The 20,868-nt window shown below is 39.0% G+C and overlaps 2 protein-coding genes across 8 annotated transcripts; one reads left to right on the forward strand and one right to left on the reverse strand.

Annotated features, from left to right (window-relative positions):
- Window positions 1-898: 898 nt before the first annotated feature.
- Window positions 899-12,666, reverse strand: ABHD13 (abhydrolase domain containing 13). Of its 5 annotated transcripts, XM_075045858.1 has the most exons (4): window positions 12,462-12,598; window positions 10,742-10,777; window positions 7,831-7,915; window positions 899-6,236 (listed from the first exon to the last, which is right to left on the reverse strand). In XM_075045858.1, the coding sequence occupies exon 4, from the start codon at window positions 6,199-6,201 to the stop codon at window positions 5,188-5,190; it is 1,014 nt and encodes a 337-aa protein (XP_074901959.1). In that variant the 5' UTR covers window positions 6,202-6,236; window positions 7,831-7,915; window positions 10,742-10,777; window positions 12,462-12,598; the 3' UTR covers window positions 899-5,187. The 5 variants fall into 5 exon arrangements, with proteins under 5 accessions (XP_074901959.1, XP_074901960.1, XP_074901957.1 ...); XM_075045859.1 differs by lacking the exon at window positions 7,831-7,915 and having other exon boundaries at window positions 12,462-12,666; XM_075045856.1 differs by lacking the exon at window positions 7,831-7,915 and having other exon boundaries at window positions 10,742-10,773; window positions 12,462-12,536.
- A 24-nt stretch (window positions 12,667-12,690) lies between these two features.
- On the forward strand, window positions 12,691-17,240 carry LIG4 (DNA ligase 4). 3 transcript variants are annotated; one of them, XM_075045852.1, is made up of 2 exons: window positions 12,691-12,788; window positions 13,316-17,240. In XM_075045852.1, exon 2 carries the CDS (start codon window positions 13,332-13,334, stop codon window positions 16,065-16,067), a length of 2,736 nt encoding a protein of 911 aa, XP_074901953.1. In that variant the 5' UTR covers window positions 12,691-12,788; window positions 13,316-13,331; the 3' UTR covers window positions 16,068-17,240. The 3 variants fall into 3 exon arrangements, with proteins under 3 accessions (XP_074901953.1, XP_074901955.1, XP_074901954.1); XM_075045854.1 differs by lacking the exon at window positions 12,691-12,788 and adding an exon at window positions 12,852-12,953; XM_075045853.1 differs by lacking the exon at window positions 12,691-12,788 and adding an exon at window positions 12,978-13,225.
- Window positions 17,241-20,868: the final 3,628 nt, after the last annotated feature.

The raw sequence follows: 20,868 nt of genomic DNA on the forward strand, positions 1-20,868 counted from the left end.
TTGTAGCCCAGATGCTTATCAATTTTTAAATAAGAAAAAGCAAATGCAAGACTTGTATTCTTCAGAGTAACACTGCACATATAAGGTTTAGTGACACAGTTCACAAGACAGCAAACTGCTTTTCATTTGCAAAGGGCAATATTCACATGAAGTACTCAAATCTGAGTTGCTCCTTTACTTTCATTGCTTCAAGAATTAGATTTAAATTATTTTTTGCATTCAAAATTAACAGGCATCTTGAATAAAGCGTCAACATGTACCACTTACCTCCCTACCCCTGCTTCCTAGGTATTGGGTTAAAATTGAACTATAAGCCTTGCAATAATCCAGGAAAGGACACACATTTTGCAGCTTTAGAAAAGACAGCAGTAAATCCTTATTTTCTGGGTATTTCACATTAACCATGCAGGATGGGAGCAGAGGTGATAGAAGTTTTAGGCATTTCTCTGTAAGAAAGTAAAAATTGCTTCAGCCCAAGTATCCCACTGTAGCTACATGAATTAACTATAAACCTACTAGAATGGCATTATAGCATTTAAAATTGACATTTAAAATATTACCAGCAACAGGTGGTAAAACTAGTCAGAACCACTTGTAAATATTTCTTAAGTGACATAATATTTAGACCATCTCTTAGTCTCCCAGATAACAGAACATGTTAGAAAGTGATGGAGAGCTACCACCTATCAGTTTTACATATTAACACTTGCTGAAAGTGAGGGCACATGACAAAGCTTAGAAACAGGTATTTGTCATAGAGTTTTTCCCTGCTGTAATACCTTTCCACAAATGCCACATTAACAATGCAGATGTCTATTCCATGTGCTCTGGTTTTAGTAAGTAACTGAAAATGATACCTTGAGGTTGATCAGTTACCATACATACAAAAATACCCCTGTACACATACTGAAGACAGGTCACAAACTATGAACAAGACATTAACAGCACTTTAAACGTATCAATTTATTGCATGTCAGTACATAAAAATAGAATTTTTTTTTTGTAAAATTAAATTTATTGTAAAAACCAGACTAGAATGAGACTGTAAAACTTTGCCACAATTAGCACATATACAGTAACATTTATGCTTTGTCTACAAAACTTAAGAATACTTTATAAGACATTTTTGCTTCGACTATATATTGAAGTCAAATAAAAAGCTTACATCATATATTCAATGACTGTTTCTGAATTCAAAACACAAGTGTTATTTAGAACTTCAATATGCTATCTCTATTTACACTTCTGCAGGGTTCTACCCTAAATTATACAAAGCAGGATGGCATTGTAAATCCTCCTTAATGGGATACATCAGGCTGATCCCACTACAAGCAAGAGGCACCGATTTTATATTTGGCAGAAGTGCCCCTAGCAAAATCACCTGTCATTAAAAAAAAAAAAGTACTTCTCAAGAGTTAAATTATGAAATACAAATGGAGGTATGTCTGCATCTTTTTGCTAATAGAAGAGACCATACCTTGGAGTCTCAGTTCAGCCTTGCATTCTTCACTGTGAACTTCCAACGTGATGCAAATGATTAGCTTAAGAGATGCTGATATGCATATTTTGTATAGTTAATCCATCTGCCCTTCAACTGAGAGATTGTCCGTAGCCTACCAAATGTATTTGTGCTCTATTTCTAATTTTACCTGAGAAATGGACATGAGGGCAGCTACACCAGTTAGCTTTTCTTCAGATGAAAGCATAGCTTATCTCTCTGCATTTCACAGTTCAGAAACAAATACTGGGAATGTAAACTTGCAGTAGCAGGAAGCCTCAAGTATTTCCACTAATTAAAACCACACACGTGTGTGCACGCAAGGTCTTATACTGGATGCTGCCTTACAAGGACCCTACTGCTACAGCTGTTCCAGTTCAATTCCTGACCCCCCACTCTTTTTTTTTTTCCTTTTCCTCCAAACATAAAGTTCCTCTTATAAAAAGAGACAATTCCTTTAATAAGTATATTTAAATCAAGAGGCTTTCTTACAAACCTGTGAAAATAACTAACTTCCTCTTCCCAAACTAGAATTTATATACACAGGACAAATACTTGGGAAACATCTATACACAAACAGAGAACTGTTAAGGGAAAACATATAATAAGTGGAGTAAATGCAACAGTACCATAATACACCTTTAGGCAATCTGAAGTTATTACTACGCTGTTGCTTGAAGTTCACTTCTTAGCAGCAGGTAACTGTGGGTCTCCATCACACAGACCATAAAATAAAAACAAGTCTTGACTTATCAGAACAAGTTTCTTCCCCCTTCTCCTTCCCTTAAAAGATTGTACATACAGCAGTGGAATATTTGCATTTAAAAAAAATAATTTCCTTCCTATTTTCTTTCAGTGGATTTCATAGCCAATGCCATGAAAAATGGCACGATAACAGACATTCATTCACAAGTGTACGCACCCAACCCATTAAGGGAGAAGTAAAAATGCACCTATGTGGAAGGTGGAAGAAACTGCATTAAGTGTAAAGGATGCATATATGACAAGTGTGTCTTCTCACAGCCACTACTTGCAAAAATCAGACAAAGTTTCATCTTTCTGTCCTGCAGACAATATAGTGAAAAGATATGGCTTGATAATCAAAAGTAATGTTTAGATACAGTCCACTTCAAACCGTTCCAGATTGCCATAACCTAATGCCACATTTGACTTTGATTTAGCAACTGTGTGCCCAAATGAGAATATTTCATTTGCATACAAGTGCCACATAATACTGGGAGTATTTGGGGTTGAAGTTTTTGTTTGTCTTTGGCAGGAAGTGGGGTAAAAAGTCATGTTACTTTAGAAATCGACATTTTTATGAAAAGAACAATGGTATTTAATGGCAAGTTATGACAACTTCTGAAACAATTATTTATCTTCATTCTGTCTCCAACAAGTAATCTATTCTTTTGGCTTTATCAACTCATTTTTAGAAAAGAAGTATTTGCCCATTTATTTTCCTTCTCTCCCTCCACCTTAGTTCTAAAGCAATGTGAAGTAGCTGAAACAATCTATGCAAGCAGCTCACATTGTCATTTTAGAATACAGCAGGGAAAGGGAATGCTATGCCTACTGACTCCCTTCTGCTATATAAACACTCCCCACCCCCCTAGCCAAACTTCACCAATATACCTTCCCCACCTGCCTCCCCCCTCCCCAAAAATACCACCACTGGAAGGCTGACAAGATAGTTTTGGTTTCACTTGGATTTAAAACTACACTCTGTCTATGATTTTAGGTCTACAGCTCCAAAGAGGTCTATAGCTTTTTCAATCAACTCTAAGAAAACCTTAATAATAGTATGACACAGGATACCTACCAGAGAAAGCAGCAACTTCTGGTATGAATATGTTTATTTAAAAATAAAAATAAAATAAATTTTAAAAAATCACATTTAAGTAAAAATGTATCACCCTATCTACAAATTGCTGACAACTATTACCCATGTGTACATAAGACTTGTAACTCCATGTAATAAATTTTAGGAGGCATAACCATTAAGGCACCAGTTCAGGAAAGCAGTTTTATTCAACCAGAGAACTTAAGCACAAGCTTAAAATACCACTGCCCACCAGGAAACAGATTTTAAGTGTGTGCCGAGATGCTTTTCTGAATCAGGACAACATGGCAGAAAGTTTTATTTAAAAATTTCAATCCAAAGGGCAATTGTACAGATTGTGTGGAACATTTTCCACGGTTCATTCTTCCCATAAAAAGTATTTTGAAGAGGCAAACTATCAGCTGCAGCAAATGAGAAATTAAACCTGCAGAAGAGATTTAAACAGCCCCACACTCCAATACGGACTGAGCTAACAGCATACAACTTTGATATGACTACCTAGGAAAAGGACTCCTAAAACCAAAACCAAAACACAAACAACAACAAAACAACAACAATAATGAACCCCAACATTCTCTCAATTTAAGTACTGCTGGCTCTGAAATGGTGATACTAGCTTCAAAAAATCCCAGCAGAGCTAAAGAAAACTCACTTCTGCTGAAGCCTAATCTACTTCCACATGGTACAACAGAACTGTAAAAGACTTTTTGCAAGGAAATGGGTAAAAGTGTTAAAATAAATGTCGTCTCCTTCAGACTAACTAAGCTTAGGTCTACTAAATTTAATGCACTAATCTTTTTTATTATCCTTACTGTAACAACTGTATACATTAATCTCTATTCATGTGATCACTGGTAATTATTTGTATTTGTTTCTTTTGGAGGTATAAATAAAGGGCACAGACATTTAACTACACCAGCCTAAAAAAAAATTAACACAAATACAAATAACATACTGTTACCTTGTATGACACTCCTTTCTATCAGCACCCACACTGCCTTGGGAAATCCCACCTCAAATGCACAAGCAGACTAATACCAACAAATAAGTTAGCCTGTACATTAGTGAGGAGCGCTTGGGGCAGAAAGGAGCTTAGATCACCCTGCTGTCTTTTTGAAGGTTACTTCTGTTTTCTATAAAGAAACCGCCTGGGCAAAATCCTGAAGCCATGATGTTTAGGCATGTACAACTTTTGGAGCACTACTGTAATACAAATAGTAAAATGAAAACAGGGAAAGTGTCTTTTCCTGTTCAGTTGCAGTCTGAAATATATATATGTATGCATAACTGTAAAAAACAGTAATAACCCAGGATAGTATACCTGCAAGTATACTCTACCATTAATGTTATTTTATATTATTTCGCACATTAAAGACTTCCCACCTTGCATAATATAAAATTTCAAGGAATAAAACACTAATCTCATGCATGGCACACTTCAAATAAACTCTAAGAGAAGCAACAAATCATTGTGCTAACCATGACTGTCCAAAAAGCTCACACACACAGCAGTGAGTACTGAAGAGCCTCCCGTTGTTCTAAACTAATACATTCTGTACTACTTTTGTAGCAGTTCCTTTAAGAACATCTGTTGTACATATCAAACAAATGGAATATATGGACAGAGATACCAAAAAGTGTGAGAAAGACATAAAATGTTTCATTTACAATGCTGCAAATGTAAAAGTTATCTGGAACATCTTAATAAAGCATCAGACCTTTCCAAGTTTAATTTCACTCTTTAGGCAAGTACAGACATGACATACATTTAAAAATGGACATTCTTTTACCACTTTTCACAAATCAAGGTACCTGCCCCCCCCCGCCCCCAAAAGAAGAATATCAGTTATATTATTGTTACGTTAGATGACGTTTTCGCCATTTCTTCAGGGGAGTGACTCTTTATTACTTCTTTGATGAACTGTTCGAGTGCAGTGAAATAACCCTGGCACTGCCAAGTGTCATTATGAGTTCCATCAGGAAATATTGCCAATCTCTTAGTCCGAGCTGGGGATAATTCATAAAGTTGCTTCATCATAACTGGCGGAATTAACTGGTCAGACAACCCAGAGATGAAGAGAGAAGGCATTCTGCACTGAGAGATTTTTCTGTAGGACAGGAATTTATTTTTGTAGCACCATAAAGGAAGATATCTCATTGGAAAGAAAGAAAACAAAGTGCTGGCCATGTATGGGATGCTAAGAAAGGTGTTCTCCACCACGATGGCAGAAATCCTATGGGAATTTTCAGAAGCTAAGTGAATAGCTACTGCTCCCCCCAAGGAACGGCCAAAAAGAAAAATTTTTGTTTTATCAAGATCAGACCGAGTCATCACATAGTCTAACACAGCCTCAGAATCTAAGTACAAACCTTCTTCACTTGCTTCTCCTTCACTTTTTCCATACCCTCTATAATCGACAAGAATTAAGTTTACTTTCAGGTTTACCAGCATTAACAAAGCATTTGGCAACCTGTGGCCAATGTTGCCTGCATTCCCATGAAAGTAAATGATGGTTGGAGAATAAGCTGCATTGTCCCCTGTGTATCTCAGTAGAATAAGATTGAGAAGAACTCCATCTTTGGTTTTGATAAAGATATTTTCATGTGGTATACCAGTAGGCATAGGAACATAAAGGCGTGATGAAGAGGGCTGTTCAGGAAAGTAAAGCAGCACATCCTGGAATTTATATAATATACCCGCTATTGATACAAATATTAATATAAGTAGTATAATGCCTCCGTACAAGTGAAAAGTTACTATCAAGAGTAAAAGACAAATACGGCAGAGACTCCAAGACCAGGAAGCCAAAGCTAGTAGCCATCTTTTAACAAAGGTCCAAAGCATCCATGACTTTTCCATTGTAGAAGTCAGTGATCTTTTACTCCAAGTAAATCCTGAAAAAAAACCCAAACATATATTTATAAATATTGGGGAAAGAAAAAAAGGAAGTGATTCAAGCATTCGTACTTGCAGAATATTAACGGCAAGTCAACACATTAAAGCATAAACATCAAACTTGGTGGCAAACTCCCTTTGAATTTTTGGAAACCATTCAGCTCTGTAAAACAAGCAGAAAAACAATCATAAGGAAAAGGCCTTAGAACTCTTCAAAATCCCACTTACATTACTTCAGCAGGCAAGGTCAATCAGTAGCACTAGAAAATTGGTTGACTGGGACCATAATAACTTACACTTTCCCTCAGTCTTCCCTACCGACCAACGGAACAACAATACAGACCATATCACCAGTTTGTCAAAGTTTCCCATATAAGTAATTCTAGAATCCAGAGAACAAACAAAAATAGCCCTTATTTCTAAGTTGCTATTGATCAAGGCCAAGAGGAGCATTCATTAAGCTTATGCAGTTCACTCCGCAACCAGTGGAGGCTCACAATGTATACCGGGTCTGCTCTTGTTTAGTGGCTGTCTTTCAGAATCTTGATCAACTACGATTACAGAGCAACACGTAAACTGGTCAGAAGAGACTCCTCTATAGTAAGATACCATACTGTAGTTACAGCAAAACAGCTGTCATAAATGTATTTGGATTGGTTCCTATTTGTAATGATGGTTTTCCACAATCAGATCATTAATCCATATTAAATCTTCAGCTGAATGAGAGATTGTGTCATCATACTAGACCACTGAACACAGTCAGCTGACTGTATTGTTCTCTGATCAATGAAAAGCGCAACTACTGAAAAGTCCAAACGTGAAAACAGACTCCTGACAAAAACATACACACAGCATAAAACGAGGAGAGTGATGTTAATGATAATGGATTAAATCTTCTTTCCAACCATAAGAGATAGTTATGTCTCACAGCATACATAGAATCTCTCACATTACTCACTGCTGAGTTCAAGTGTAATATGGAAATAGGCAAAACCTGCCAAACCTACATGAGAACTACAGTAACTATTCAGTCACCACTGAGCTGAATACCCATACTGCCTGGAAGTGACAACACAAGCTCACTTGTTTAAGAACACTCTAAGTTATATAGCAGATAATAATTACAGTTTAGACACACTCAAAGTTATAACCTCCTAAAATGATGTAGTGCAGTAAGAAGCTGAATTAACTCCAAAGGAGTCTGACATGCAGAGATGCATCCAAGCATGCAATTAAGTCACAGGACCCACACCAAAATAACCTGCACGGCCTAATACTAATGGAGAGGGCTGCCACTGCACCAGCCATCTTGGTGGGATCGCATGATAAAAGGTGACCTCTGCAGTTGCAGCCTTTGCACTACACAAATATGATATGTACTCAATACGACCAGGAAAAACTGCGGTCTCTAATTATTTTATGTGACAATTAGATATAAATCAGAAATAAATCTGTTACATCTTAAGATTCACATATTAACCAAAGGCAACATGAAATTACGCTTTTGTATAGTGCATCTACTCCAAATATGTAAAAGTGGTAAAATATAAAGTAGTCTAGAGAGCAGCAGTTATTCCAACTTTGTTCTCTTACATTATATACGAGTGCATGTTCAATATCCACATCCAAGTATGCATAAATTGTCTATATGAAGATTTAATTCTTGTGATCCATTTCTCTAGTAAAGAAGTCACAGTAGTTAGGAGACACAAAGTAGATACTTTAATTTGCAAGAGAAAGTCCTAATGAAGTTGACAAACTTTTCTTGCACTACATTTCAAGACTATAAGAACACTGATAATGACACAGTAAAAACACTCTCCTTATGTATGCTATCCAAAATTTTGCTGACTTTCTTACAAAATGAAAGAGACTCTAAAAATGCTTTCTCAACAAGACATTCACAAAAGAGTACAAGACCCATCATTAAAAATTACTAAAAACCAAAGAAGTCTCAAAAAATCTTACTTAAGGTGATTAAGTTTTGCAGATGGCTATCTCATATATGCTAAGGATTGCTATTTGAAGACTGATGCTGATTTTATAAGCCATGTTAGTTTCATTTGTGCACTGCTGCTATTTTCATTTCAGCAGGATATTATCAAAATGCTATACTACTGAGATACTGCTGCTGTGTGATTACTTCTGATACATACATAGGCATATATAAAAACTTTGCTACTGGAGTTGCAAAACCAATGCATCCTACAACTAGAACTCAACACACAGTAGTTAGCAGGAAGGGTAAACTACGCAGTCATAAGCATTTCATACTCACCTACATATTTAAGAAAAGCTGACTACTCTGCACTAATGAACAACTACATGACTGTTAAAGTTTTCTTCCCAGCTATGTGAAACTTCACTAGTTCAGTCCATACTGCAAGACTACACACACACACACAAAAAAAATCTCTTCTTGGTCTTCATTTCCCATTACCGTTGTGCTGGATGGGAAGTTATAAAACTTTCAAACAGTTTACAATAGAACATCTTACGACCCAAAAACTCTATGTTGAATTATGAAGAGCACATGTTGCGATTCTCTTGCATCTTTAATTTTTGTGACTAATAGGATGCCAGAATAATCACAGAAAGGCAGGGGGCGTAGGGAAGGAAAGGGAGAACAATATATTTAGACTTTGATGTCTGAGCTGGTCAATCTGAGAAAGAGTGGACTCACCACCTGGACAAGCCTGTTTCTCTTTCGAGACAAGACTACTTCTGTTCCTAGACTACAAGAACCACTAACAGACTTGGTCCATAACTGCCTGATGTCCCAGTTAAGGCAAGAAGTGTGCACCCCTTTATGTCTTCTAAAAGAGAACTTTTAGATTAATTCCTGTCATCTGCAAATACAACTGGTTAATTTTGTTTTTAATGGCTGACTGTTTAACATGATTATCTCAGTTATATTACCTTGTACAGTTAGAAGTATCACAGCTCTACAGAGAGATGGCATGCAACATCATCCATGTATACACTGGCACCAAGGAAAGTCAGCAAGCTGGCCAGTGGCAGGCTAGTGGAAGTTCTGTTTCAGCCAGGGAAATAAGGTTTCTCTACAGATTTCCTTTTCAAATCTCCTAGATAAAACATTAACCCCTTGGAAATCATTCTGACTTCACTAAGAAGCCCTTGGTTTTTTTTAAGGGACATTACATTGCAGCACTGTCTTTCAAGTAATTGTCATAACTTCGCTAATGACAAGGCTCTCCTGTAACAAGAAGTCATATCCCATTTTACAGCATACACAGTAACAGTATTTTATAACCACTGATTATTTAAACTAAGTTAGAGGTTATGAAAACAAGCATAAGGGAGATTTTTTGTTTGGTTGGTTTTTTTTAAACTTGTCATGAAAGTCAATGCCTGTGACAAATATACAGTCACCAAGAGCAGAACCATATAGTTTTATCTGGTAGATGTCTTCCTAGGTAACTCTTATATTAATGGAAATTCCTACATAAGCTGTTCTTGTTCTTAGCTACTCTTGCTACCAGAAAATATTTCTCAGTACTTAACAGGAAGGGAGACTTGTTAACTTAAATTCTTTACTTCTAGTTCAATGTTTATTGACCTTCAAATATGTAACCTACCTTCAATTTCTCCAGACTACATAAACTCAGTTCCTCTGCATTCTCCTTCCAGATGTTGTTTTCTTAGTTGCAAATATGATCAGAGGTCTTTCCTCTAGCATCTATCTGCTTCACGTTTCCTTCTGTCCCTCTGATAATGGTGCATTAGAAAGGCTAGCCTTTGTGAATGTTGGTGGTTCCTACCAGTGTTTTTTTGATGATGCATGTAAACTTGAGACAAGTAGAAGACAATATTGAAATACAAAGTTCTCTCATGGAAACCATTAACACAGAAGAACAGCAATGCGGCCCAATTCAATGTTAAGACCTAATGAAAGTAAGGCTTAGCTAGACTGCTGCTGTGCCTTTGGCTTAAAGGCCATTAAAGATCAGTTCAGTTTACACAGCCACAGAACTGTACTGCCTCTCAAAACAGAAATGAAATTTCTAAGTGATGAGTTTCAATTTTATGCCACAGGGATATACACATATTTGGATACGCACGCACACATCCGTATCTATACGTCTCCACTGCTGAATCAATAGTCCAGGAATTAATGCTGGCCAGTATGTTCTATCAGAGGAGCTACAGATCCTATAATTAAGTAATTGCTGAAAATATAAATCACTCATAACAATAAAAATTGAAGGAAAAAAAATAAAGTCTTTATGATCCAGATGTTTTAATCATGTTCTGCTGTGCCCTAATGCTACTCTTAAATGGTTAATGTCATTATCAGCTGAAGATCATAAAACCCCAAGCGCATACTGAAAGTACTTGGGAAAAAATTTTCATTCATTTTGAACGGCAGTTGAAATTACTCCTGGATTTGCCACAAATTCTGTTGTATTTTTTTGACTTTGTCTACATTTTTAATGTTAAAAAGTGCTATTTTCATACACTAATCACATTATAAAACATTTACCTTTGGATGCAATGATTTCCCAGGCTTCATCTCTGCCTGAAAGACAATTCCATTTATGAAGTTTGAGTAAAATTGCTTTTGAATTACACACATAATTACTGTTTGTCTTCAGTTACTTGAAAGAAAATGAAAACGTGATAACAGTCAATAGACCTAGAAGTTACATCTGCTTTGCTGATGAAACTGTGCATATCATATTCATGCTCCTCCTATGAAGCTCAGTTTGTTTAAAACATCTGATAAACTTGAAAACAACATCTTTTAAAGAAGTTCAAGAATCACGTTGAAATGCCCTGGACTATACATACAGCAGACAGTATGAAACATACACAGTGCGTAACAACAAATTTACAATAGATTTACATTGCCTCCTTAAAGCTAACTTTCAGCACATGAGCAGCCTTAAAGTTAGTGTTAAGAAGAGCATTCAGGTGTTTAATGGCTGCTTTCTCATTAAAGAGCTTTAAAACCAAAAAAAGGGCATTTTTAACACTCACTACAACCCTTCAGATTTCACAGTTTCAAAACAAACAAACAAAACGAGGTACTTCTTAAGAACACAGAGAAATATCTGAAGACACCTGTTTCGTTCTACTGCACTTCCTTCCTCTACACTCCACCTCCTCCAGACACAGACAAGATTTACACAAGCTTTACATTTACTCATATTTATTCAGAAGACTTCTGTCAGTAGAAATGTTAAGTCCTCAACTGTAAAGAATTAGTTTCAGAGAGGAAACTAATTTGGAAGAAAACCTACAAGTTTAGTAAGGACAGGAAAAACACACTTTCTTAGTACTAAAATCTTACAGACGCTCTCATTAATAATAATAATAAAAAGTTAAAAAAGCAAAGTAGCTACTTACTCCTAGCCAAGGAAAAAGCAGAGTAAGAACAACTAAGTGTCAGACATTTAAGGGCTCTCGCTTTTAAAATCAGCAAGCCATTTGTCCTACTTATTTCAGACAGCAAACTTCCACAGCTCTGCATCAAGTGGTACATATTCATAGCTGAAAGTGTCTCCCCTTAACTTTTCTTATACTTCCCCTCCCAACTGACAAATCTTAATGAACCTTATGAGCACATCTTGAATTGTGACAGTACTGTGTAAAAAAAAAAACAAAGGGCAGTTATCGTGTTAAAACCTTAGCCTTCGAGTGAGTGTGGGCTCCTAAAACATATCACTTTCCAAGCACGTTAAATTACTCCCATTTTCACCTGAAAGAAACAACCCTGCTCGGCCTTTTCCGTGCATTCACTCGGCACGTTAAGCACCGCTAAAGCTACCGTCATCCGCCCCACCTTCTGCGAGCACCCCCACCCGCAGAAATTACTCCACACGGCGGTGGGGACAAGCGGAACACTACAGCAAGGTCCCGCCGCGAAAGCCCCTCCGGGCCTTGGCCGGAAGGCGCCCAGAGGAACTTTTCCCAGCGCTGCTCAGGCAGCAGCTCCTCGGCCGGGACGGTGCGGGCGGAGGAGCCGCAGCCGCCCCCGGGACAGCCTCCCGCCGGCAGCCGCCCCCACCCGGGCAGGAGCCGCGTTTAGTCCCGGCGAGACCCCCAGCACCGACTCAAAGCCACGTCTGCCGGCCGCTCCCCCCCCCGCACCGGCCCGCCGCGGACCTTCCGGGGACGGCACCGGCCCATCGCCTGCCCCCGCCCCGGCTTCCTCCCCGCGGGGCCGGGCCCGGCCTGGCCCGAGACGAGGCGAGACCCACCCGCCGCATCCTCCCGCGCAGCAGCGGCGGCGGCAGCTGCCGCTGTCGGTGCCTCAGGCCGGCGCGGACCCCGACGCGCCACTTCAACCTCCGCTCCTTCCGAGACGGGAAGTCGCGCCCGCCGCAGCCGCTTCCGCTTCCGGGTCCGTCCGCCCTCCTTTTTCCCCCGCCCCGGGCCCTGCCCGCCGCGGCGGTAACTGCGCAGGCGCTGCCGCCGCCGCCGCCAGCATAGCCGCCCCCCCCCCCCCCCCCCCCCGCAACCACCGCGCCCGGGGGAGGGTCACAGGCAGCGGCGTCAACGGGGTGCTCCTCCGCCTCCGGTTCCGTGTAAGTCTTCTCGGGGGGCGGCCGTTCCGCGCTTCCCCCCGCCCCCGTCCCCCCGCTGAGTCCGCTCCGGGGAGGGGGCGACCGGTGCGGAGCGGAAGGGTCCGTCCCTCGTCCCGTCCCCCCCGGCCCCGGGCGGTGTCCGTTCCCCCCCGCCCCGTGTCCATGGTAACGCCGTAGCGGTGTGAGGCGGGGAGCAGCCGGCCCGCAGCGGGTCTCCTCAGCCGCCGGGGACGGGCAGTGCCGGCGGGGAGGGCGGCGGAGGAGCGGAGAAGGCCGCCGTCTGCGCGGCAGGGGGCGGTGGGCGCCGGCCTTGCCGGCCTCCCGCCGGGAGGGCCTCGCAGCCGGGGCTCGCCCGTAAGGAAGGGCAGCGGGCCCCGCCAGCGACCTTTCGGTAAAGGTGGCGGCTAAATCCGAGTTAGAAAAAGGAGGGAAAATCGGTAAAGCCTGCTTAGAGATATCTTTTCCGAGGAGGGACAAAGTGCTGGTGTTTTCTTTCTCTACAAATAGATCTTTTTTTTTGTTCTTAGTGAAAAACGGACCCCGATGGCTTCCACGCACGCTTCACAGCCTTCAAAAAAAACGGTGGCCGCTCACGTGCCTTTTGCGGATCTGTGTGCTACTCTGGAGCGAATGCAGACGTGTAAACCTCGTCCGGAGAAAACCAAGTATTTCAAGGATTTTCTGGACTCCTGGAGAAAATTCCACGGTGCTCTTCATCAAAAGGAGAAGGACGTCACTGATTCTTTTTATCCAGCTATGCGACTTATTCTTCCGCAGTTGGAAAGAGAAAGGATGGCATATGGAATTAAAGAAACTATGCTTGCGAAGCTGTATATTGAACTGCTTAATTTACCAAAAGATGGAAAAGATGCTGCAAAGCTATTAAACTATAGGACACCTGCTGGCTCACGTGGAGATACCGGGGATTTTGCAATGATCGCATACTTTGTGTTAAAACCTAGGAGCCCGAAACAAGGCAGACTGACAATAGAACAAGTCAATGAACACTTGGATGCAATAGCTAATAATAATGCTGCTAAAAACAAGGGTCTGTTAAAGAAAAGTCTTCTTCAGTTAATTACCCAGAGCACAGCACTGGAACAGAAATGGCTCATCCGCATGATTATAAAGGATCTGAAGCTTGGAGTTAGTCAACAAACTATACTTTCCATTTTTCATCCTGATGCTCTTGAATTACACAATGTCACAACTGATTTGGAAAAAGTTTGCAGACAACTGCATGATCCCAACGTCTCACTTAGTGATGTTTCTATCACGTTGTTTTCTGCCTTTAAACCAATGCTTGCTGCTATTGCTGATGTCCAGCAAATCGAGAAACAAATGAATAACCAGATATTCTACATAGAAACTAAGCTGGATGGTGAGCGTATGCAGATGCACAAAGATGGAGATGTGTATAAATATTTTTCCCGAAATGGGTTTGACTATACTCAGCAGTTCGGCGCTTCTCCCCTTGATGGTTCGTTAACACCATTTATTCATAATGTATTTAAGAGCAATATACAAAATTGCATTCTCGATGGTGAAATGATGGCTTACAATCCTGAGACACAAACCTTTATGCAAAAAGGAAACAGATTTGACATAAAAAGAATGGTGGAGGACTCTGATCTGCAGACCTGCTTCTGTGTGTTCGATGTATTGATGGTTAATGATCAGAAGTTGGGGCACGAAGTACTAAGCAAAAGATACGAAATCTTAAGTAGCGTATTTACTGTGGTAACGGGCAGGATACATGTTGTACAGAAAAAAAGTGCCAGAACAAGAAAAGAAGTAATTAATGCTTTAAATGAAGCAATAGATAACAGAGAGGAAGGGATTATGGTGAAAGATCCCATGTCCACCTACAAACCTGACAAACGTGGGGAAGGCTGGTTAAAAATCAAGCCAGAATATGTCAATGGACTGATGGATGAACTAGACCTTTTAATTGTTGGTGGTTACTGGGGGAAGGGCTCACGTGGTGGAATGATGTCTCATTTTCTGTGCGCTATTGCAGAGACGCCCCCTCCAAATGAAAAACCTACCATTTTCCGCTCTTTTTGTCGTGTTGGCTCTGGCTATACTATGAAGGAATTGTATGATTTAGGTTTGAAACTGGCTAAACACTGGAAGCCCTACCATAGGAAGGACCCTCCCTCTAACATCTTGTGTGGAACTGAAAAACCTGAAATGTACATTGAACCTTGCAACTCTGTCATCGTTCAGATCAAGGCAGCTGAGATTGTTAACAGTGATGTGTACAAAACTGACTGTACTTTGAGATTCCCCCGAATTGAGAAGATAAGAGAGGACAAAGAATGGTACGAGTGCATGACTTCAGACATGTTAGAAGATCTCAGAAGCAAAGCAGAAGGGAAGCTGGCATCTAAGCACCTTCATATGGATGCGTATGATGAGCCACAAGAGAAAAAAAGGAAAACTGTATCAAAGGTGAAGAAGGTGATTGGAATAGCTGAGCAATTTAAAGCTCCTGATCTCTCTGGTGTAAACAAGGTTTCAAATGTATTTGAAGATGTTGAGTTTTGTGTTATGACGGGAACGGGAAAGTACTCAAAGTCTGAACTGGAAAGCAGAATAGCCGAATGTGGTGGCAGTGTGGTACAGAACCCAGGGCCAGAGACTTATTGTGTCATTGTAGGAGCTGAGAATGTCAGAGTGAAAAACATCATTGCTTCCAACAAATACGACGTGGTGAGGGCGGAGTGGCTCCTTCAGTGTTTTCAAACCAAAAAGCTGGTGCCTTGGCAACCGGCCTTTATGATTCACATGTCTCCTGACACAAAAGAACATTTTGCTTGTGAGTATGATTGTTATGGAGACAGCTACACAGCAGACACAGATGTTGCACAACTCAAGGAAGTGTTCTCAAGAATGAAAGACAGTAAGGTGATGCCTTTGGACATGATTACAGAGTTAGAAGAGCATTATTCGTGGAACAGCTGTCAGCTCAGTATATTCAGAGGAAACACTATTTATGTGGACTGTTTTGCTGTTGTTAATGAGCCCAGAACCAAAATCCATGGAACAACACTATCAGTTAGGGCTTTGGAGCTCCGTTTTTATGGTGCAAAAGTAGTCTCTCACCTTGAAGAGGGTGTCTCCCATGTCGTTATAGGAGAAGATCATTCCCGGGTAAAAGAGATGAAAGCACTCAGAAGAACATTTGGGAAAAAATTTAAAATTGTATCTGAACTGTGGGTAACACAGTCAGTGGAGGGAGGAGTCCTGAAGAATGAAAATCAGTACTTAATTTAAAATAGTTTTTAAGCTTGGAGCAAAAGCATTCTAGTTGGCATGACTGGACTTGGATATTATGAGGTTACCTTACATTTTTTGTGTGCTTTCATGTCTATTTAGAGCTGGCTCTGGCTAAAGGATAACACTGTGTTGTTGAAATCGGAGGAAGGCTTTTAATTATACTGTTGCAGAAGCAAGAGGATGCTAAGCTCTTGGAGGAGAAAAAAAAAATACCGCAAGATAAATAATGTAAGCCTTTTACTTCACAAACAGGTCTCAGGAGAGATCTAATATTTTATATAAGAGAATTCCTAGCTTTTAATAGTGCTTGCCTCCATTGTTCAAAATGGAGACAATAATTTACTGTTTTATGGAGATTCTCCTATTTAAAATACTGCTTATTTATCAATTTACAATCACATTCATGTTTTTGTGGAATTGTTTTGTGTATATTTCATACGCTATAGAATTCAGTAACTTATAAACCTTGTCTGTACTATTTTAATTTGTTTGCATTGGTTTTAGCATTACGCCCCACACAGCCTCAGTAGCGCTTCGGTTTTAGGATATTGCATTGATCTCATGTTTCTTTGTGTAAATAATGGCTGTAAAATAGACCCTAAACTTCTGATTGAGGTGCTGATGAATTAGTAGTGACCTATATATCTGTAAAATACAAAGCAGTTACTTAAAAACTGTAATGACCTCCTGTGCTCATTACAGTTGCAGTTAAACTGCGAAGTGTGACAGGGGAAGGCTTTTACACTTAATTATCAGTTTATCTTTCAAAAAGTATTTCATAAGCTATTTCAGTAATGTAGGATTAATTTCCAAATATCCAGTTCAATGTATATTTTTTTCAATTATTAAATAAAATCTATTTTTAAAGTCTGTCTGGTATTTTTTTTTTTTTAGTGAGAAGTAACTCTTGAAAAGCACAAAACTTAGTTTCCGATTTTACTCAGTTAGATAATTTATGCATTAACTTTGAGGAGAGAAAGGTTGAGGCCTCAGTTCTTGTTACATCAATACTGATATCAAACAGAACTGCTGCTGGGCTGATCACACAGAACCTGTTTTTGGCTGACTTGTTTCTTCAGTGCTTTTTGTGGTTGTGTTCATATAAAAATTACTGTAAAAAGAATTGGGAAATGTTATATGAAAGGCTAATTGGAAGGAAGTTTATTCTTACCTCTTATAGTTGGTGTAAACATTAGGAGCTCCCTTATTATTTGAAATATACTAAATAGGTAAAATGTAATAACTACTTTTCTGAAGTTACCATATAAATTGCTAAAAAGCAGAATATTTTTTGTATACATAAAATAGTATATACTGAAATACAGTGCATCATTTTTCCTCTAATAATTCAAGTAGAAAATTAGTATATGTGAAATACAACACTTCAGTTTTAACTTAATGGGCTGCTTCTGTGTAACATCATATATTCTGACTTAGAAAATGAGAAGAGAGTTTGTCTTCATACCCACACAGATTTCTCGTAAAAGGGTTTTAGTAAAATATGTATTTTAGGTGATCCTGGTTAGGAAAGTTAAGAGAAACAAAGGCAAATAGGAATTACAGCTGACTCTTGAGACATTGTCAAATATGTCACTTTGAGATCTAAACGTTATTTACAGAGATGTATTTTAAAAGTATTGATTCCATGTCTTTTTGTTCTCTTAAAGCTATGCAAGGCTGGAGAATCTAGAACTAGTAACTTATCAACAAAATTGTTATTCTTTTTCCTGACTCCTCGGCACAGTGTAGCAAAGGCTTATTTTTATATGTATTTAAACTGAAGGCTTACTTTTTCACAAATTAAAAAAAAAAACAAACCTTGCACATGCAGTATGCTGGTTTAGCTTGTATTTTGCCTCAGTTCCAGTTAGAACTAGAAATTAAATGTTAATCATGCATATTTGTATGTGGCATGATAATTAGCGTACTGGATAATGTCAGGCAATTTAGATGGCATGTATTTCTTCTTTTGGTTACTGTTTTGCAAATTTAAAAAGTTGAATAAGAAATGCTGTACTTCGTATGTCAGTGTAAAAAGAGAATCTTGCTACTACACTGTAAAAATACAGGCATTGCAGGTCAGGTTTTCTTCTGAGATGTTTCTTTTACATGGCGACTTAGGTGGATGGACTCCATGGATCTGTGCATGAAACTGGACCCAGCTGTTATTAAAGTTATGTATCTAGAATACAAGCCAGGGGACAGGAGAATCTATGGATCCTCTAAGCAAAGGCATTGTGATGGGAGAGTAGTAGTGGCAGGAAAATAATTAAGAGAAGTAAGGAAGAAGTTTGTGAATCTGCTTAGTTTTAAGGAAATTCTGATTTGTACTGAGGAAGCAAATGAAGGCTGGAAATTATTCAGAAAGTAAGAATATGTTGTCCAGACACAAAAGTCAAGTTAATTCAGGAGGTATGCAGAGAATTTCAGGTGTGATTTCTAAGAATGAATATAAGACAAGATTTGTAGGTAGCAGTAAGAGCTGCTATGGATCAGCAGTGTCTGTGTATGAAAAAATGTCTTTATTTTGTTTGGTCTAATAAAAAAAAAGTTTTGACATATAAAACTAGCCTTTATTATCAGGTAATCATCATTCATTAAAAGTAGTGTTCAAGAAAGAAGAAAAGGTGGAATCAAAATGCTGAAACATTAACCTGATGTTTGAACTTCCAGAGGACCTCCTCTGATTACAAAACATCAGCCTATTGTATTTTTTACTGCAATAAATACTCCCATTTTCTTAATTACATTTAGATCTTTGAAAATAGGGATTTTGAAGATGAAGATTTCTTAGCTTATTTATGTTTTGTGCAAAGCTGATTTTTATTTTTTTTTAAATAGGCACTTGTCTTGAGAGCAAGGCTTCCAATTTGCATTGTAGTATAAAGTTTTAAGTTTATTTTAAGATGATATTCCTGAAGAAGTGGCAAAAGAAAGAAGAGAAAGAGGGACTGTAGACCTTGCAGTTTGTGGGAAGTAGAGAAGAGTTTAGTATTGTTCCTATTCACTGGCTTTTAACTGGCACTTTTCAATAAAGCTGCCAGTGATGGAGAAAAAAGAGTGCAACTTTCAGGACCTGCTGTAGCAGAACATCTGGTAGGTGCCCGTCCTGTTTGCAGCTGTATGTTGGTGAATGATGGTTTGATTTCTTTGCTAGTTACAAAGACAGTTCTGCACAGGCAATAAACTTCACAATCCCTGGGAGAAGGTTCCACTGTTCACTTTTATTAAACAATTTAATAAAACAGGTTCACATCTAACTTTTTTCTGCTTTGAAAGGCATATGCTCAACCTGATGTAGTGCGATTTTGGAATTAAAAGCCTGTGGGCACCTTGCACAAAGTATGAGAACTCTTGCTAGGGAGCAATATTTTTCTTATTTCTTCATATGATTTCTCTGACTTGTCAGTGGAAACATAGTGTGTGTTGACCATACAGAGCTGGTGAAATCTCAGATGTTCTCATACGTTAGAATATACACCTTGGTTTCACATTTAATGATGTAAAATGAAAGACTGGGGCTTGCTAATATTGTAAATGTTTATGCCAGCCAAAAGCCTAAGTAGCTGACATTTAGAAGGCATTGGAATATGGTACTGGCAAGGGCTGTTTATTCCTAGGATAACTTACTGAATTCTTCTAATTCCACTTGGAATGTGCCTGCCTTGTTAAGCAAACCACAGGTATCTGAATAAGCTGAAACCTAAACATACGAAGAAAAACTATTCACTGGGGTGGGGAGGGGTAGGGTTGCCTTCTAGAACATGAGTTGTTTGTGCACCAACGGGAGAGCGAGCAAGCCTTGACTAGCCGTTAGGTGTTTGCACATAAGCACAACTTTAATCAGCCCCCTTGCTTTATTTCACATTTCTTCTGCTTGTGCTTGTACACTGAAAATAATTAACTGACATTTTTGGTATTTTAAGGGGCTTAAAAGGATCTTACTTTTGCATCTGCAGATAGGATTTAAAATAGTCTTGCAAAATAATCATAGTATTAACTGTTTAATTATCCTTTGAAGACCTGAAAGCTGATAATACTGAAGGTAACTGTGCATATACAATAGATTGCAACCTGTTGACTGTGTTGAAGATGTATTATCCTAGCAATTTTACATTTAAAGTGTTGTAAGTAGTAGCACTGGAGAAGCTCTACTCCATGGATGAAAAAAGCTTCCGTCTCTTTTTACTACAACTTAGCTGTAGTATTATGGTAGCTTTGGGTCTCTTTATGCGACTCTATTGTAAGTGTAGTGAATATCAGAACCAAATTCCTCCATTTCCCTCCTACTTTTAGGAAGATAAATTGCTGGAGAAAGAAATGCAAGAAGCTTCAGTGAGTCAACATGAAACACTACCTATTTTCATATACACTGGTCTTTATACATACTGTATGAAATGGTCACAAACTAGTTAAATGAATATTTTAGATAGGAGGCCATAAATAATGTTTTGCATAAAATAGGATGAAAAGTCATTATTTAAACAGTTAATGAAAACCATCCCCTCCCAGTTAATCTTTTTTTTTTTTTTTTTTTTTTTTTTAGGAACAAGGATGATCCACATATTTAACCTGTCTAGCTAAATTATGTTGTCAATTTATTTTGATATTTGGCATACACCGACAATGATAACTTCCAAGGGAAACTATTTCAACCACACACGTGAGCAGGATTTCTAGTGTGCAGGAGCTTCACAGATGGGAAGGAGCAATCAGAGCCCTCGGTGCCCCTGCCTCCTCCTTGGGCATGAGTGCCTGTGCTCAGGGCCAGCTCTCTGTGGTGTAGCTGTATCACCTT

The sequence above is a fragment of the Buteo buteo genome, chromosome 14, assembly GCF_964188355.1.
Source record: "Buteo buteo chromosome 14, bButBut1.hap1.1, whole genome shotgun sequence".
NCBI lineage: Eukaryota > Metazoa > Chordata > Aves > Accipitriformes > Accipitridae > Buteo > Buteo buteo.